General features: G+C 39.1%; 1 protein-coding gene across 2 annotated transcripts; it reads left to right on the top strand.

Moving 5' to 3' along the window:
* Window positions 1-2,008: 2,008 nt before the first annotated feature.
* LOC137937101 (uncharacterized) lies at window positions 2,009-20,283 on the top strand. 2 transcript variants are annotated; one of them, XM_068782163.1, is made up of 14 exons: window positions 2,009-2,085; window positions 2,264-2,375; window positions 2,686-2,773; window positions 10,137-10,236; window positions 10,316-10,389; window positions 10,478-10,549; window positions 10,772-10,849; window positions 11,926-12,047; window positions 17,470-17,542; window positions 17,917-17,978; window positions 18,107-18,490; window positions 18,662-18,764; window positions 19,623-19,828; window positions 20,027-20,283. In XM_068782163.1, exons 2-14 carry the CDS (start codon window positions 2,296-2,298, stop codon window positions 20,028-20,030), a joined length of 1,446 nt encoding a protein of 481 aa, XP_068638264.1. In that variant the 5' UTR covers window positions 2,009-2,085; window positions 2,264-2,295; the 3' UTR covers window positions 20,031-20,283. The 2 variants fall into 2 exon arrangements, with proteins under 2 accessions (XP_068638264.1, XP_068638265.1); XM_068782164.1 differs by lacking the exon at window positions 20,027-20,283 and having other exon boundaries at window positions 19,623-20,018.
* Window positions 20,284-20,286: the final 3 nt, after the last annotated feature.

The raw sequence follows: 20,286 nt of genomic DNA, 5'->3' as shown, positions 1-20,286 counted from the left end.
CCTTCCCGATCCTCATCACAGACAACTCCTCGATCTTCCACGGGAAACAAGAGGACAAGAAGATGGGTTTCCCTCCCTGAGCTGCTTTCTCCTCCAAGCTCCTCCTCCTCTCGAACTCTTCCACGACCAACAGCGCAATGTCCGCCATGTCCAGTCTTCGGCGCTCGTCAACGCTGAGAACGAATTGAAGTTTGATGGGTTCTGTTGGGTCGTCGTCTCCAGGTATATATATATATACCCATCGGTGAGATGATTTTGATCAGGTTTGGATAAGATCGACAGTCGCACTTGGTTTTCATGTTTTAATTTCAAGTGGCGGGGGGAGTTGTTGGTTTCGGCCATGGCGGGTTTGGGGAATGTCTCGCTCAATAGAGAAGAGTTATTTACAGTTACACCCTTTAAAGAATAGTATTTACGAAGCAATCACTCAAGATTCGTTATTTAAAACAACCACATAATAATATTCGTTATTAAATGCAAGCTTATAGACAGAAGAGGGAGAATAAGTACTAAAATGCAAATAATAAACTATTAAAGGAGATAAACGCAACTAAGTAATTTTTTAGGAGGAGTCTGCAAATAGAACTTTAAAATGGGTTTCACTATACTGCCGTCAATAATTTGTCAGATGGCGGCACAAGTCCACATGTGTGTCGAGTCGGTTGATGCGGCGGCAGCCGGGTACCTGTACCAGGTGTTCGACAAGTGTTCTCAACCAACGGTCGGCCCTCTGCCACTGTCCCACTGACTGCTGCCGTCAGTTTGCCGTTTGCTTGTCGGTGGCACCGACCTTGCACTCCCCTGTAATTTCCATGCGATGTGCGCGCCGGCGAACCGCGGAATCTAATATATTAATTTATATCTGAGTAAATTATTAATTAAATATGATTGAGTTAGGTTTAATTACACTCAAATACATATGTCAAATTGTAAATTATTAATTAAATATGATTGAGTTAGGTTTAATTACACTCAAATACATATGTCAAATTGTATAATATTAGAAAATTGGATTATTATCACTCAACTTAAAATTAATTAATTAAATTATAGATATAATTTTGACAAGAGGTAACTTGAATTCTATGCAATATATCTCTCTTTTGGAGACAATGAAATCATATACCTTGAATTAAATGGCTCCTTTAACAACTTATGTAGTTCTTAATTTTATTAATTTAATGATAGGTGAATATAGAGGAAAATTTTGAAAACATTGCATTGATGACGTCTCTATTTCACCTTGCCGGGAAGAAAAACCTATTGAGTTTCTGGTTGATGATAGTTCTGTCCACTCTTGTAGGTGGTAGTTTTTCGTACCTAATAGATCGGTCTTTTGGGTGTATTAGTTAGCCGTTGTCATGGTATCAAAGTTAGGTACACCATGTCCAGTGTTCAAATCCAGTGAGAGGCGGTCAAGAATGGGTGGGGTGGGTGTCAGAGTGGTTCTGTCCACTCTTGTAAGCGGTAACTTTCCGCACCTAATAGATCGGTCTTTTGGGTGTATTTATTAGCCATTGCCAGATAGGTTGGATCAAGTTTACAAGGACAAAGTGGAAATAGGTTGGGCTTAAGTTAGGTTTATGGGAACGGGGGAGGGACACAAGTAATAGAAAAGTCATTTTCCTATATTTTTTAAAATTTCTTAAGGAAAAGAGAAATCAACAAGAATTAGATAATATATTTTTTTATCCCAAAAAATGGCAAAAAATTGAAAAAATTTAATGAATTGATTTTTTTTCCATATTATTATTATTTTTACACTTTTTAGTGGACAGATACACACCTTAAATCTCCATTATATGTCCTTAAGTACTACCCAATTAACAATCTTATGTATTAGTGATAATAGAAGCAGACGGGTAATCGGGTTGTGTTCGGGTAAAGCGGACCTTTACATGGGTCTCGTTTCGGTCAGTCACTGAGCCACAAGCTCGACCAGTAGCTACTCCGGAATCGGCTCTCAGTTATGAAAAATATGACCCCATTTGACACTCAGGGTTCGTGGCCGATTTTCTTGTTTTGATTGCGATCTAGTGCTTCAATCGTGCACGAGCTGCTTGGTTCGGAGATTTACCTTTTCAGGCGAGTTTATTCTTTTCTTTTCTTTTCTTTTCTTTTTCGGTTGCTTTATGTTGGCCTTTTATGATTTCGACATAATTTTGAAGCTTCTGTTGTTGTTTGTCTTATATTTAATGATGCTTAATTGGTACATGGATGAGATTTTTGTCTCTAATTCTTTATGTTTTTTTCATGCTGATAGAATTTTGGACAAATTAACTGCTTGCTTGCTTTATGGCGAGAAAGTCCAGTAGCTGTGCTTTATGTGAGAATTCCAATGTTGCGTCTATTTGTGCTGGTTGTGTTAATTGCAGGTTAGTATTCTTCGTAGTTTTTTTCTTTTCCCCCTTCTGAAGGGAGTGACGTAGTTATGTATTGAGCTGTCAAGACTCAACTTTCAAGAGCTCGTAAAACTAGAAAATACTGGCTCACTGCAGCTCAAATTGTTTGGTGACTTCTTATCTCTTCCTTAATCTGCTAATTCGGTTCTACAAGACTTCTGAACTTGAGTGTCTTTATTTGGAAGTTTCAGTAAAGCCGGAGATAGAAAATAGTTTTAGCTGTTTTTATTTTTTTTACTTGTTTGTGTGCGCGTTTTATCTTTTATTCATGCGTTTTTTGCAGATTAAATAATTATAGCATGTCACTGAAATCACTAAAGAGTGTTCGTGATTCCTTGTACACGAGACTGAATGAGGAGCTCATTGCAAAGGTTTGTACACTTGTCCATGATTTTTTACATTGATGGTTTCGTTCAGAATGAAAGTGTGTTAATGATTTGCCGACTTGGATATGGTCAAGCAAACTACAGAAAATTTCTTTTTATCTGTTTTAAGAGTGGTAACATATGGATATTTGGCTAATAGTAGATGAAAACGTCAAACATGGTAGTGATACAAATTCCGAACCATAAGCTATGTGCAAGTGATTGGAAGGAACATCTAGGAGGCTGCTGAACTACATTATAAGGTAATCGAAGACCTTCTGTCTGGATGTTGGGCTTTGTATCAGATGTTTTAAACGTCTGAGTCCTGTTGTCTTGACAACATTGTCTGAAGCTATAACTTCCCACAATAAGCCCCATCTAATAACATTGTGAGAGCCTGCCTTTAAGCTTGAATGGTTGGCAACAAAAGGAGAGGTTGCATTTGATTTTATGTCTGGCAGGAAGAGCCAAAATCTCCACTTCTGTGGATTCTTTGCCTATGGTGGCATGAGATTTTGGGATGATCTTCTCATTATGGAAATCCAACTGCAGCCAATGAGTCCAGGATTGCGATGCCGGTGTCCTTCATAGTTATAAAGTGAGGATTTTGATGGGGTATTCATATTGGGAAGCTGCTTTTTTGAATGAATGCTAAAAATTTGCAATCATTTATTTAAAAAAAAGCAATCAGAATTAAAGCCCTAAGCTTTTGGTTGTTTGTGGGACCCATATGATCTGCACAAGGTGTTTTTAGTGCAACTATATGATCGTTGTGTTGATTGATTGCAAGTTCTTATCTGTTGGAAGATAGGCCCAAGCCCACACGACCAAGTAAGGTCCACATATCTAAGAATACTATAAGATGGATCACACGATCAAGGAAGCACAAGATGGGCCCAAACACATAAGAAGTAGGACCCACCATGATTACCACAAGCTGGCATCCTTATCACATAAGTTGGAAGATCAAGAAGGACTCACAAATGCATCTTTATCTTATGGTCATGTCCTAGAAGAGTTCTAGTTTGAATTATGTTTGTCTTTTATCTATATTGAGTTATTTAATTATGCTAGGACTTATCTTTAAGTGTTAGAGTTTGGGTGTAATTGGGACAAAGGTAGTTTTATTGTAATTGGACTCTACTACCTTCCTCTATTATAAATAGAGGTTCATGTACTTTGATTATATTAAGTTAATGAAGTCAATGAAGAATTTTTCTTTCCCATAAATTCAATAGTATTTGAAGAATTTTGGAAGTTATGTCGGATTTAAGTGAAGTTGTCTCTTTGGTAAGAGATGGTGGTATGCATTCAGAAGGGAAGGATGGACTTTTAATCACTACTAAAAACCTAGCAGATAAAACTACTTAAGTTGGGCTATACTTGAAAACCAAAAGGAAAGCAAAGTATTTGTGAGAAGATCCTCCCCAGCCATTAGCAGATGATTGGGAGACCGAGGATAGTTAAGTTAGACCTAGTTAAACCTAGTTGGTAAATAGTATGGAATTAAGGTTCAAAAGTTATGAATTATGAAACTTCCAAGCAGATTTAGACAGTTCTAGGGTCACTTTCTGCTCAAGAGAACAATTATTCAGAGTCTATCAGTTGGATGCTTAGTTTTTTTGCGCTAAAAATGGGAGCGAAGTTTGTGATTGATTGTTTTGGTGAGTTGCAGGGAATTTTACAAGAAATTGAGATTTATCACTCATTCACTACAAATGAAGCAGACATTCGGAAGCAGCATGGTGAACTATATATGTTTAAATTTCTAGATGGTTTAGGATCTGAGTATCATGCAGTCAGTGTCTAAATTCTTGCTGTTATAGATGTACCATCACTTAAAAAGGTGTTTAATCGAGTTGTTCAGGCAGAGATAGTTGTCATTCCACTTAGTAGCAAAGCAAATAAAGACACACAAGTTGTTGCCCTTATTATTCATCCAACACAACAGCACTCAGATTCTAGAGGTGGATGTGGCTGAGGTGGCCATGGTAGGAGTAGAGATAATTCTGGTCGAGGCATAGGTCGTTGAGGGAGTAAAGGTGATAAGAGGTATGCTCATTGTGGGCGCACCAACCATTACATGGACAAATGTTGGGACAAGTATTGTAAACTAGTTTGGGCAAACTCAAGTACTACAGAAAGTGGTCAGTCCATGCCTATTGGGCCAGTTGGAATTATTTTGGTGTACTTGATGAGCTTTAGTAGCTAGCTCAGCATATGGCCCAATTGGCTACTTCTCCATTCGTCAGTTAGATCGTTTCCAATGCTACGATTACTATGGTCAGTTCAAGTATATCTTCATTGGTCTTTGATTTTGGTGCTTCTCCACACATGTTAGGTATGTGTAACGTGTTTTCTCCACTTAACAAGTTGTTTCCCTTTAAGAATGTTTCACTAGCAAATGGTTCTCTCTTCTATTAATAGTGTTGGGACAGTTAAGGCTACTTCATCGTTATCTTTGGATTCTATCTTGTTTATTCCTAAATTTCTAGTCAATTTGTTGTCTTTGAGTCAACTGACCAAGACTTTACAATGATCACTAACATTCTATCCTACCCACTGTGTCCTTTAGACCTTCAGATGAGGAGGAGGATTGGTTCAGAGTGTGAGAGTGGAGGCCTCTACTACTTGGAAGGATCAATTATTCAATCCTTGTGAGTACTTCAAATTGCAATATCTTTCTTCTAGTGGCATTTGAAACTTGGACATCCCTCTCTAGAGAAGCTTCGTCAGTTATTTCTAGAGTTGCCTTCTACTGTATCTTTTCAATGTGACTCATATCAACTTAGGAAGCACCATAGATCATCCTTTCCCTCTCGTCCACAACGTAGATGAAAATTGTTTGAGATTGTTCACTCAAATATCTATCAGATTTCCAGTCTTCTTGGTTATCATAATTTTGTTCCCTTTATTGATGTTTGTAGTAGACTAACTTGGGTGTATCTTCTTATGAGAAATTGGACGTATTTCTTGTATTTCTTAAATTTCACAATGAAATAAAAAAAACAATTTGGTACTTCACTTCTTGTCTTTGGTGCTGACAATGGGTTTGAATTATGAATAACAATTTGATTCCTTTTGTTCTACAAATGGTGTTATCCACCAGTCATTATTTGTATACACGACTTAGTAGAATGGTGTGGCATAGAGAGAACCACCACTTACTTAATGTTGCTCGTACTATATTTTTTCAACCGAAGGTTCCAAAAAATTAATGGGGTTATGTTGTTTTCACAACATGTTTTGTGGTGAATAGAATGCATCCTTTGCACTTGGTAGACAAATTCCATTGCATGTTCTCAAGCTTGGATGTAAGGTATTCCATCTTTGTCCACATGTATTTAGATTAGTGTATTATGTTCATGTTCTTGGTTTGTCTATTGATAAACCATCTCCTAGAGCTGTTAAATGTGTCTTCCTCGGGTATTCGAGTTCCCAAAAAGGGTAAAAATGCTATTGTCCATCCTCCAAGAAAACTTATATGTCGACAGATCTGACCTTTTTTTACAACATTCCTTACTTTTCTCTTGCTATTGAGTTTGCTACTATTCCTATGGGTAGTAAGGTTGTTAGTCCACTTCTTGTGGAGGATGTTCTGAGTATTGCATTAGTTTGAGTAGTTGTTCCAAAATCACCAAAGTCTTTGTAGGTATATAAGGTAAATAATAGTAGACATGGCGACCATCCAAGAGTACTGCTACAATGACTCCACCCATGTTGGTGCCTTCTTCTTTAGAAGTTCCTGCAGTAATTAATTTTCACCTCCCTGTGCCTATTTGTAAAGGTGTCCGTTCTTATGCACAAAAAGGTACAAGGTATCTTGAAGTCTTTCAAAATGTTTGCATTGTCCTTGTCCACTTGCTTTATTCTTTCTTCATTGCAGGATGCATTAGCATCACCTCATTGAAATGGGTAATGGATGTTGCAATGGAAACATTGATTGACAAGGGAACGTGGACCTTATGTGAGCCACCACTTGATGTTACTATTGTAGGATGTAGGTGGGTGTATACAATCAAATGTAAAGCAAATGGTGCCATTGAGCGGTATAAGGTCAGACTAGTGGCAAAAGGTTACACGCAGACATGGTGTGGATGCGTTTGAGACTTTCTCACCCATTGTGTGGTTGTCTTTTTTTCAAATTTTAATCTCTCTTGTAGTTGATTAGGGCTGTCCATTATATCAACATGACATAAAAAAATGTCTTTTTGTACAAGGATCTGGTTGAGGAGGTCTATATGGAGCAACCTCCAACATATATTGCTCCGGGGGACTTCGACACAAAATTATCTAGGGCCTTAAACAAAGTTCAGGAGCCTGGTTTGAGAAAATTGGCCATGTGGTGATGTCCTTGGGTTTTGAGAGGAGCCATTATGATCACTCTTTGTGTGTGTTGGAGAGATCTTTTGGAACTATGGTCTTAATTGTGTATGTTGATGATATAGTGTTGTCAGGTAGTGGCAAAAAGGGTATCAATGAAGTTATAAAACTAGGGCCACTTTAAATACTTCCTTGAACTTGAAGTAACAAGAAGCCAAGTAGGTATTATTTTGACTGACTTGTTAGCAAAACCTATTGAAACCCCTATGGAAGTGGCCAATAATCTACATGATGAGACCAATGATGAACTCCGAGATAAGACTGACTTGATGTAACAAGAAGCAAAGCTAGTATTATTTTGACTAACATGTTAGCAAAACCTGTTGAAACCCCTATGGAAGTGGCAAATAATCTACATGATGAGACCAATGATGAACTCCAAGATAAGACTATGTACAGAAGACTGGTGGGAAAGCTTATTTATGCCACAATGAATGGACCTGATATAGCATTTGCAGTGAGTGTGATTTGCCAGTTTATAGAACACTTGAGAAAGATTTATCTAGAAGCTGCATTGAGAATATTGTGACACCTAAAAGGTGCAACGGGAAAAGGGTTACTATAGGAGCCACACGAACACTTGCAAGTTGTAGGGCATTCTGATGCTGAGAAAGCTGGTTCAAAACTGGATATAAGATCCACATCAGGGTACTATTTATTTGTTGGAGGAAACTTAGTAAGTTGGAAAAGTAAAAACCAAGCTGTTGTTATCTATTCTAGTGCTGAGGATGAGTATAGAGCAATAGTGCGTGTAGTTAGTGAGCTCTTATGGATGAAATCTGTGCTACTTGAATTAGACACTCCTGTTGAAAAAGCTTTGGCTATATACTGTGACAACCAAGTTGCTATCTTCATTCCGCATAACCTTGTATTTAATGACAGGACTAAACACGTGGAGGTTGATTGTCACTTCATTAGAGATGCTGTTATGAGTGGTATTGTGATCACTCCCTATGTCAAATCTTCTTATCAACTTGGTGATATATTTACCAAGGCTCTTGGAAAAAGAGACTATGGAATGCTTTGTAATAAGCTAAGGCTCCTAAATATACGGTCTAGCTTGAGGGGGAGTGTTAAAGTTACATGTGTTGGGTATTTTGGTCTTTTACATATCATGTTTGAGTCCATAGGAGTGTTAGTTAGGTTGGATTAACATTAGAACTCTATGGTTCAAATTGAATTTTAATTCGATTTATAGTTAGTTATGTAGTGTTGAACTGTACGGGGCGTTTTTGTAAAAAAAAACATTAAGTCTCACTTAAATGAAGTAAAAGGAGAAAGGGACGTGAGTCTCCCTACCAGAGTGCAATTAACGTACTTTTTGTTGTCTCTTATTTTTGACCTTTTTACAAGGAGAGTTCACAAAACTATTTTCTTGATGCCCAAGGGTTGTAATACAAACTATATTCTCTATAAGACCCGCTATTGATTATGTTTTTATGCTAAAATGTCATTAGTTATTGCTATGATGCAGAGAATCCAAATAATTACTTCTGTGGTCAACAAAATCCTTTCCCTCATAGGGATTTTTTTTTTTTTAAAAAACTCTTGAAAGTTGAAAACTTAATTTGAAAAAGGTCTAAGAGATACAAAACATGAAGAAGCAGAGTGAGGAAGGGCGTCTCCTACAATTAGAGATTGCCTTGATTCACCTGCTTTGGCCAACTGATTTGGTATACTATTTGCTGACCTGTGACTGTGTTGCCATTAAATCACTTCAGAAATAAAATATTGTTAGAATTTCATCATAAAAGTGCCAACACCTCTAAAGAGAGGGAGATTTCTTTGACTTCTAACTAATGGTTATGGCTGAATCACATTCAGTGATTGGGAAACTGAGTAAATGCTGAGAATGTAATCTGATCTCAGTTAGTAATGGTAATGATTGTGCTGGAACTGCTTCAAAATGGATACCTAGACCAGAGAAGGCAAAATGAATGCTTCCATCTTGGTCATGAATGACACCACTCACCACAGTACTTCCCGGGTTCCCAAGTGAACTCCCATCAAAGTTGAGTTTCTGCCAATTTTGGGGGGTGAGAGGGATCCAGGACACAGATGAGGGAGGAAAGTTCTCCTGGAGTTAACAAAGGATTTCCAGTTTATGCAAATTACTGAGCTGGGAATGGGTGGAAAGATTCTCAGGTCATGGGCAATGAGAGGACGGAATGGAGTTGACAAAGGACTTCCAGTTTTCCCGAATCACTGAGCTGGGAATAGGTGGAAAGATGCCTGAGCATGAGAGTGTGGAATGCAGATGTTCTTAATGAGACCCGACCACTTATTAAGAACCCGACCACTCCCCCCACCACAATGCTGTTGGCTTTGCTGCAAAAAGTTCTACTGTTGCACTCTTTCCTCAAGTGCCAAAATACAGCTGCTACAGAGAGCCTCCATAATGTTCTGCCAGCTTTGGGGAGAGTAATCTACTTAATACAGCCAAGAAACAAGTCAACAAGCAACAGAAAATGGGAAATGCACTATCATCGTAAAAAAATGTGTAAAGCAAAACACTATGAATAGAGGCTTCACTCTCCACTTTTTGCCAGACAGAATGAAAAGCAAGATTACATGCAAAGTGGTTGTGACCCAAATTCTCTGGTGCAATAAAGGCCAAACAAGTACCTTAGGTAGGGATTAACAGCAAGAGAGGGGAAACTTAGTCCAGGAGGTTGTATGTATGCGGCCTTATAGTGAAAGAAACACAAAAAATAAGGATCTAACCTTCAAAGTTGACCTGGAAGGAGTAACACATTTTCCCCACGCAAGCCATGATGCCTTCTTTTCACTCCTTTCAACCAACACATTTTCTTCTTGATAGTTGTATCATTAACTTCTCAGTATCACTGATGTGTTGCATGTATCCATTGGAACATATTTATATTTTGAGTAAAAAAGATTTGGGTGGATTATCACCAAAAAAAAATTTCCTCAAAAAAATATTTATATCTTTTTATTCTTCAATTCTTTGGTGGGTTATCACCAGAGTAAAGTTGATGATCAGCTCAACTGGAGGGCAATTCATAATGAAAAGATTATGCAGTTGAAGGAGAAATTACGTCTGACAGAGAAACACCTATCACAAGGTTGGCCCTTCAATCTTGATCTGACTTTTACTCTTTGCTTTATGTTGGTTTTATAGTCAACATTGAATGTTCTGTGTAGGTAAGTCTGAACTAGCCAGGAGGTCTACTGATTTGAAGATTCGATATGGGCTATTAGAATCATCTCTTGCGAAGGTACTTTTTGATGAATTTTGAGTTTTTTTAATTCAAAATATTAACTGCTTCCTGATATACCCTATTTCTTATGCTGTTGACTCTGCAGTTGGAAAGACACCGTAAGGAGCAACTAGGGAAGTTCTATCCTAATTTAATTGCAACACAGAGCCTAGGGCATGTAAGAACTATCTTTGATGCTCATAAATGAAAAAAAAATGATCCAATATTCTATAATATTATTTTTGTTTTTTTTAATTTTCTTTTTAAGGTTTTCATTGTGTTTTCTCTTGGTATACTCATTTCTACTACTAGTTGAGACAGAGAATGTATGTTCTCTTCCTATAGAAATTAATTATTTGCTGTATCATGAGTGAAGCTTGTGATTATGCATGAAATGCAGATGGCTATTACCTCCCAACTTCTGTTCAAACAGTCAGTGGTTATTAAACAAATGTGCAGATTGTTCCCACAGCGCCGGGTGAGCACTTTTTTGTCTTGCATATATAATGAATGCTCTTGTAGCATATCAATAATGTTCATTACTTGAAAATTAAGTGGAATGAAGTAAATGCATATTAGCTTAAATATTGTATTCCCCACATCATTTCTGGCATTACATTGGCAATTATGGTACAAGGTAAATAATTATGATGGACATGGGAGCTAATATGTAACTCATGAATGGACTGATAGCTTAGACGAAAAGATGGATTCCAAGAACTTCTGATTTAAAACTTTTTGAATGCTAACAGTACTATTACCTTTTTCAATCATGTTCTATACTAAAAAGAATATGGATTGACATTTTGCATGACTATATAACTTCTTGTTAACCTAAATTTTAAATTCCATATCAAACATGTTCTATCTGGCCTCACATGGTAACTACAGATCATTTTAATCCCTCATTGTTAGGGACCCCCCTTTATAATGCTCCTGTTTGCATTTGGGTTCTAATGAAATGCAGCTTTTCTTAAAAAATAAATAAATATTTATGGACGGAAATGGGATCTAATCTGTAACTCAAAAAATTGACCAAATTAGTTTGAATGAGAGGATGGAACCCCAAGGGCCTCCAGTGCAAACCAAGTGGTTTTCTTTTTTAATGCTAATAGTAGTTTTACCTTTAATGTATTTAATCTACTACTATTTCATCCTGTGATATTCCTTATGAAGCAAGCCTCTTTCCTTGTGTAACCTGCCCTCTCCATTCTGTAGATAGGAACAGAAATGAGGTTAATCCTTGATGCTGTATCTGTCTGCTAATCAAACTTCACCTGAAGAACATGCTGTTAGAAAGCTTATGAAATAGGTGTACTCTTCATAAACCCGAGTACTGAAGTGATAGTAGTACTTAAAAAGCTTGTATATGACAATATCCAACAAGTGGGCTTGGTCATGTCCGTTGAACATTACATTTTATCTGCTTCTTGCTCACCCTCTTTATTTGTACATTAGATGTCGATGTCTAATAGTTTGATTCATCACAAGGCACACTTGGTTCTTATGATACTGCATATAAGTACGGATCATGTAAATTTATTTTGCTTGTAGGCAAATTCAGAAGAACGGAAGGATGGATCCACTGGTCAATATGATCAAATATGCAATGCACGCTTGCCTAGAGGTCTTGATCCCCATTCAGTTCCTTCGGAGGAGCTTGCTGCCTCGCTGGGGTTAGTCTACTTTCCTGAAAAAAAAAAAAGGAAAAGAACTATACATGTTTCTCAATAGTTATAGTCTGCCATTTAGTAAGTTAAAAACAATAGTCTACATTTAGGATTGGGTTTTTCTCAAGGAGCATCCCGAGGAGTCTCCCAAAGGAAATCCCGAGACATACCAGCTGGTTTTCCCCCAAAATTGACGTCAAATACGAAAAGAGAATCCCGAGGAAAAACGAAGGTTGGTGTTCCCGAAATCTCAAAGGAAGCGCAATCCTCGAAGCACATCTTAGAATGCGCACCATAAACTTTTTCCCCTCCCGCATTTTCGACGGATGCTTCCCGAAACCTAAATTTCCAAAATCCTGATGGTCTTACCACCTCTCACACATCTTCCCCTAACCCCACATCCTCTTTCATCTTTTTGTCAGGCACTCCCAAAGCTGTGCCCTCAGCCTCTGAAATCCCGTCTTTCATCACTTCCCTTTCAACTCCTCCCGTCTTGCCCTCAGAAACCTCCCAAAAAGCTACCTTTTCAACTCCCGAAATCTCATCTTCTCACACGTCATCCCCAACTTCTCCACTTCCCCACGCATCTTCCTCAAATCCCGAAACCCTTTCATCCCCAAAATCTCCTTCTCGTTTCTCGAACCTGACCAACCCCCTTTTCCGAAAAAACCCCACCTCCCATTCCTTTCCCTCATCTTCCCAGGAGTCCTCTTGGAGCCCGAAATCTAGAGGCCTGCAATTCAAGCGAAGCTCAGGCTCCGAAAAAACAATCTTCTCCCCCACGACTCTCGGGATAAATTACCTCCCTTCACCTCACCCTAAAATCCTGCTCTCCAGAACTCTTTCCCCTCCCCCCAAAAGGTCAGATATAACGGCTCTATTCAATTCGCCCTCTCCTCCACCAATGGAACCTGAAATTCCTGAACAGGCAGTGTCCCCCTTGTCATCAATACATACCAAAGAAGACAGCGACGCCTGGAGAAAGAGATTAACAAAGGAAGTAAGCCCTTGGCCATTCAAACGCCTGAGAGGCATGACAGTCCTCAACCCCGACTCCCTCACCTGGTAGACCCGATCGTCTGGTAGAAGAACTTCAGGTCGAGCGACCTAAATATGACGACGAGTGGCAACAATTGATAAGTCTCGCGAAACTTTTGGAGCAGTATACAGAGGTTATTTGCCTGGATACAATACCTCGGCGGGAGTTCAAACCCTTAATTCTAGATGATTGTGCTATCTTGGAACGTAAGGGGTATTGGTGGCTTTCGGAAGAAGGAGATGATCTCAAACTTTCTCACCTAGTTCAAACCTTCTATGGTGATCTTACAAGAGACAAAGTGTCAGGAGATGTCGGACTCTATCGTTAAGGAGATTTGGTCAAATCATACTATTAAATGGGCGGCTGTTAACGCTCTAGGCCACTCCGGGGGGATCCTTGTGGCCTGGGACTCTTCTCTTTTGGACTCCCTTCATGTGGCTGAAGGTTGCTTCTCCCTTGGTATCCAGTTCAGGGACCTCTCCTCCGACAGGATATGGTGTATAGGGGGAGTGTACGGGCCAAATAGATACCGTGAGAGGACTCTCTTTTGGGAAGAATTATGCGAGTTATATCAATCTTGGAGGCTCCCATGGATTTTTGTGGGTGACTTCAATGCAATCCGGTACTGCAATGAGAAGAAACCCCCCGCCACTCGTATTTTTGCATCTATGAGAGGTTTTTTTGATTTCATCGGTAGCTGTGTTTTGGATGAAATCTCATTATCCGGGAAAAATTACACATGGATGAATAGCCAACAACAACCGATTTTATCAAAGCTGGACCGTTTCCTGGCTTGTCCTGCTTGGTTGTAACTCTTTGGAAATGTCTCGGGGCGTGTTCTTAATAAGGTAGGGTCAGATCACTGGCCAATCATGGTAACTACCTCTTTTGAGAAATGGGGTCCTTCCCCTTTCAGGTTCGAGAACTCGTGGCTTTCTGCGAAAAATTTTGATTTTCTTATTGATGGTTGGTGGTCGGAAGCCCCAAGTTTAGGCCGACGAGATTGGGTCTTCCCTTTGAAGCTTCGTTTCTTAAAAAGCAAAATTAAGGAGTGGGCCACCTGTCACCGTGCCACGTTGGCTGCTGAAAAGACCTCCTTTATTGCTTAGATAGCGGATTTGGACCTTGCGGAGGAGCACATGTACTTGACTTCGGAGGAATATTCCTCCCGAGTCTCTCTCAACTCTAAACTCAATTCTATCCTTCATCAAGAGAAAATCTGATGGAAGCAACGAGCTAGATTTAAATGGTTGAAGGAAGGAGATGCCAATTCTAAATTCTTCCATGCTGTGGCTTCGGCTAAACGTAGGTCCAATCGAATTACCTCATTATGTATTAATAATGAGGTAACGTCGTGTCGGATTGATATAACTAATGTGTTGTTGAAGTATTTTACAGATCTATACTCGGAAGAATCCTACAATAGGCCCAAATTACAGCACATCAAATTCTCTCAGTTATCTCCAGCTTCTGCATCTTTATTAGAGCTTCCTTTCTCGGCCGTGGAAATTGAGCGTGCTGTCCTAGGCATGGATTGTGATAGAGCACCAGGCCCTAATGGTTCAATGGTGATTTTCTTAAGAGATTTTGGCCCTTGCTCAAGGAGGACATCTCAGAAATGATTCACATTTTTTTCAGAAATGGGGTCACCCTCCGTAGTATCGGTTTGTCATTTATTGCATTGGTCCCGAAGAAGGTTAATGTCGAGAGGCCGGAGGATTTCCGACCAATCAGTCTCATCTCTAGCGCCTACAAAGTCATTGCTAGAATTCTGGCTTATCGCCTAAAAGCTTACCTTCTTACCGTCATACACAGAGGGCAAGGTACTTTCCTTAAAGGAAGAAAGATTCTAGACTCCACTATGGCTGCACATGAGCTTATTGACCACTTCCAGAGGAATGAGGAGCCTAGAATTGTGTTGAAACTTGATTTAGAGAAGGTGTTTGATAGAGTTAATTGGATTCTCCTTGACGAGATCATGGGTCAGATGGGTTTTGGTGACAGATGGAGATTTTGGATCAGGAGTTGTGTGGGATCGGCCACATATTCTCTTATTTTAAATGGCACAGTTTGTGGGTTTTTCAAAGGGTCCAGAGGTATTAGACAAGGCGACCCGCTCTCCCCCCTCTTTTTCAACATGATCGGGGAATTCCTCTCTTCTATGTTTTATTCTGCAGTTAGCCTTGGATGACTACCTCCAATCAGCCCTCAATAAGCATTAATATTCCTATCCTCCAGTATGCAGATGATACTATCATATTTGGGATTGGTAACATTGAGGGAGCAAGGAAGATTAAAGCGATTTTGGGTCTTTTCGAGATACAATCTGGCCAGAAAGTCAATTGGGAAAAGACCTCTATAATGGGGTTTAACGTTAGTCCTGAGCTTCTTGCAGAAATGGCTAGTTTGTTCGGTTGTTCAACAAGCAATCTACCGTCCACATATCTTGGTCTGCCATTATTCAACAGCCGCATCGGGAAAAGGCTTTGGACTTCGGTGGTCGAGAGGATTGAATCCAGGTTGGCAACTTGGAAAGGGAGGTTACTTAGTAAGGCAGGGAGGCTCACACTTCTCAAATCTTGCATTGCAGGTATCCCAAATTATTCTCTATCATTTATGCCATGTCCTGCATCCATATGTAAGACAATAGATAATCTGAAAAGAAGGTTCTATGGCGAGGATCGAGTGCTACCTTTAAATATCACTTGGTCAAATGGGATGAAGTTTGTTTGCCAAAAAATTTGGGCGGCCTGGGGATTCGGAAAACCAAAGAAATGAACCAAGCTCTGCTCCTTAAATGGCTATGGAAAATCAATACTCAATCCTCAAACCTCTGGAAGGAAATGGTTATCGCCAAGCTTGGAGGTATGACTCATTGGTGGATATCAGGGGGAAATCGAAGAGGTCTATCTCCAATTTGGAGAAAGCTATACCTACTTGTGCCAAAATTTTCAGCTGCCTGCAGATTCTATGTTGGAAATGGTAGGTCTCTCGAATTTTGGGATGATTTATGGTTGGGGCAGGAGCCGCTACAGATTGCCTTCAGAAGTTTGTTTTTCATATCCACTCATAGGAATATATCAGTTGCTGATGCTTTCGAGGAGGGTGGTATGAACCTCCATCCTAGAAGAGGACTCTCAGATTCCAAGGTGTTAGAAGCCAGCCGATTGATGGATTCAGTATCTACTATAAAAATTCGTCCTTTGGTGGCAGATAAGCTCGTTTGGTGGCCAGAGAAAAAAGGCAGCTTCTCAATATCATCTGCCTTCAGTTTCATCAATGGTTGGAATACTTCTCAACATAATCACGCGGTCTCCTTTGTTTGGCGTCTTTGTGCTCCTCCAAAGATTAGATTCTGTATGTGGAGTGCTTGCCTCGGCAAGATTCTCTCGGTTAACGTGCTTAGAAGAAGAGGTCACCCCTCAGTAGATCCCTTATGCCCTCTCTGCACTACCGAAGCTGAGTCCACTAGTCACATTTTGCTTCTATACATCTTCTCTTGGAAGGTGTGGACGTCCATTCTCAGCAGGATGGAGATTCAATTCTATATGGCGGCCGATTTGATGTCTTTCAGTAAATCTCTACTTGGTATGTCCCTTCTTGGTCTCGGCAAAGTAATGCTATCGGCTTGTGCTACCTTTATACCGTGGGGTTTATGGAATGAGCGCAATCGCAAAAGGTTTGAAGGAAACTCCTGACAAAGAAGTCTTTCTCCTCATTTGTGGGAACTCCTGTCCGTGATAACTGGTTTAATTTGGCTAGGCTGCACTTGAAGACAAATGCCCGGATTATGCAGGAAGGGACCCCTCCTGATCCTATTTACCTTAAGTTGAACTTTGATGGTTCTTCTTTTGGTAACCTTAGACTCTCAGGGTTCGGCGGGGTTATCTCAGATCACCTAGGTAACAACTTTATTCATATGTCGGCCCTCTAGATATCTCAGACTCTACCTCGGCAGAGCTTCATAGCCTCCTCAATGGACTTTGAGTTTTTTGAGATAAGTGCTCCGGCCTCTCCATATCGAAGGGGATTCAAAGGTGGTCATTGGTTGGTGTGATCGTGCATCCCCTCCCCCATGGCGTCATTGGGACATTTTTTGGGAGATTATTGAAATTTGTTCTTTATTATCTTGTATTTGGTCTCTTATTCCGAGATCCGCAAATTTGGCAGCCGATGCGCTTGCTAAAAACGGAGCTACCCTACAATCCATGGTTGTCAGGGACATGCTCTCCTCTTTGTAATTTCTGTAATTCTCTTGTTTATATATACACACATCCTTTTAAAAAAAAAAAGTTTGTACACTTTTTCACTTAATTCATATGATAGCAGTTCAGTTATCTAGCTCTAAGATATGTTTTATGTGCTAATCAATAGATTGTTGACTAACAGATACATGGTACTACTACTGAATCTTATTATACGTTGCTTGGCTGCTCCAACTCTTCATAGTGCTGGTTTTGCGGTAAGAATCATAGAATCACACAAGTTCAACTAGTGTACCATAGAGCTGAAGATCCAGAGTTTATACAATGCCGCAAACATACATGTAACATGTAGGCAAACTATGTGGATTCATTAGCTGCATGGTCCTGTTATTTGTATTGGAACTGTAAATTTTTTTTGCCATGCAAATATAAAATACCCCAGTTGTGAGAAGCTCTCTCATGGTTGGACAATTCAACTGGTAACACATGATTGTTTTTGCAAAGTGCAAAATGCAGTCTAAGCTGGAGCTTCAACTTGAAAGGTGTCTATATTTGCTTCTTAATTTTAATTAATGGTCCATTCCCTTGATTCAATTTCTTTTGTCATTTTGTTTGATTTTTGTTGCTTCAGGGTTCATGTTCACGCATATGGCAACGAGATTCTTATTGGGACACTTGTCCATCTTCACGAAGGTGGAAAGACTTTTGATGGAAACCTGGATATTTTCATATTTTTTTCACTTTGTCTCTTGATACTCTCTGTTAAAAGATCATTCTATCAGCCAATGAATTTTATATTTCTTACTTTTCCTTTGATGCAGCGATGAGTTTCCTCTTTTTATACCACGCCAAAACTTCTGCTCCACTGGTGCTGAAAATTCATGGTCAGATAGAAGTTCAATTAACTTTGGGGTTGCTTCAGTGGAATCAGAAAAAAAACTACAACTAGATTCTGCTTCTAGAAGTAGTAGCTTCAATTATTCTTCTGCTTCACCACATTCAGTTGAAACACACAGTGACTTGCAGAAAGGCATATCTCTTCTGAAGAAGAGTGTGGCTTGCATCACTGCGTACTGCTACAACTCTCTCTGTTTAGATTTTCCATCAGACGCATCAACCTTTGAAGCATTTTCAAAATTATTAACCACTCTATCTTCCTCCAAGGAAGTTCGATCTGGTTCTTCTTTGAAGATGGCTTGTTCGAGGTAGGATTCTGTATTTTGAATAACCATCAGCTACGTTATGCATTTGGCAAATAATATCTACTTTAGCTCCTGACGGTAATTTGTGCATCATGTTTACAAGAGATCAACCACCATATGATTCAAAGATCTTTGATGAATAAATTGTATTTCACTTTGGTGCACCATTTGTAGGTCATGCAAGCAAGTTCAACAGTTCAATAGATCTGTCAGCCATGTCAATTCTGCCTTTTCATCTAGCGCTCTGGTGGAGGGTGGGCATACCACCACCACTGTGGTATGATTCTAGCAAAAATATTTACTTTGTACCTTCAGAGTAAGTTATTACAAGAGCTTTGAGCTTAGGAAAAGAAATATTAATAAGTGAATCCTATTAATATGAATAACAGAAACTTCTGAAAGACAAAAATATTAAATAATTGAAGCTATTAAGATTTCAGAAATCTCATACCAATTCCTATATTTCTACAAAGAAAAAAGAATACATCTATCTAGAACCATATAGAATCATTCCTCCTAGAGTAGCTGTTGATATGAATAACCGAGTCTTCGTGACCACCAAAATAGTAAAAATAAAATCAAAATTCATTTGGCTTATCCTCTGAATTTCAACAGAATGCAACTGGATCTAATATGACCTTCGCTGCAACTGATCTAATATGAACTGCCAAGCAGAATGTATATAGATAGAACTTGTAATAGGATGTTGAAAAACAAAGATTATTTTGAGGAATTGTATCATTTCTTTGTGGATTCTCATATGTGTTACCAGGTACTCCATTAATTTATCCAACTGAAGTAGTTCTTCTAATGCTATAAATCTGTATTGGACTTTATAGCTGGGGAAAGGGGAGGGGATGTTGGCATATTCCTTATTTTGGTCACAACATTGCTATCCTCTCCAATTATCCTTCAATTTCTCTTTTAAAAGAAAAAAGACTGTACATCATCTGGAACAGGATCAAGTTGAAAATATCATTTCATCAACAAAAGTAACAGGAACATTATGCTACCTAGTATTGGACGGGTTTGAGCTCCAGATGGCGATTTAACCAAACACCGTTCAGATTCATTATATATTTGGTTCATTAGTGGTGGTAACGGACATTTTTGGGTTGTTGTTTTCTCTTGGCAGCGAAACACATTTGACAGTAACCTCGCAAACTCTGCTGCTAGTTTCCTCTATGCTACTGAGATAGCTGATGGTGGAAAGGTTGAAACCCTTGAAAGCCTAGCTGAAGGGTGGGATATTGTGGAGCATCCTACCTTTCCTCCTCCTCCATCTCAGACTGAGAATATTGAACATTGGACGCGTGCAATGTTTACTGATGCTACTAAGAGGTGATCAGCCACTACCGGATCTCTTACTGGTTTTTTCCTTTATTTTTATGTTAGTTATTGAAATCAATTACTGGGGGCTAATATCAAGCAAGATAAATAATTTCATTAAAGGAAAAGACAGGGCAAATTCAGGATCTGAACATAATCAAATAAAAACAATTCCTGTTATATATACTACTATCCATTTTCGTGTTACAGATAAATGATCCTTCTCGGATGGGCATTTGCAATCAAGTGAGATTGGAGCATAACAAGCATGCTAGTCAACCTATTATTTTGATACACAAAGTGTAGTCTTTTTTGGTAAACATTTGTACATATCTAGCTGTTAATTTGATGGACACTAGTGAAGAGGAAAACAGGTAGAAAATGGTTGATCCCGATCTTCTCTGGTGCATTTAAGCTTGTAAGTATTTCTTGCTCAGGTTCCTTAATTGTATGGCATATATTTTCAATCG

Source organism: Aristolochia californica, unplaced genomic scaffold (assembly GCF_029961685.1).
Source record: "Aristolochia californica isolate CCGP_79_NKW_82.1479 unplaced genomic scaffold, dmAriCali1.0.hap1 SCAF_7, whole genome shotgun sequence".
Taxonomy (NCBI): Eukaryota; Viridiplantae; Streptophyta; class Magnoliopsida; order Piperales; family Aristolochiaceae; genus Aristolochia; species Aristolochia californica.
Note: the sequence above shows the minus strand (reverse complement) of the source record. Positions and strands in the feature narration are given on the sequence as shown.

Bases quoted from the DNA above. Each gene is read 5' to 3' on its own strand.
- LOC137937101 (XM_068782163.1), top strand. From the start codon at position 2,296: ATGGCGAGAAAGTCCAGTAGCTGTGCTTTATGTGAGAATTCCAATGTT. The intron at 10,390-10,477 runs GTACTTTTTGAT...TTGACTCTGCAG, and splicing joins TAGAATCATCTCTTGCGAAG to TTGGAAAGACACCGTAAGGA. The intron at 18,765-19,622 runs GTATGATTCTAG...TTCTCTTGGCAG, and splicing joins GGCATACCACCACCACTGTG to CGAAACACATTTGACAGTAA.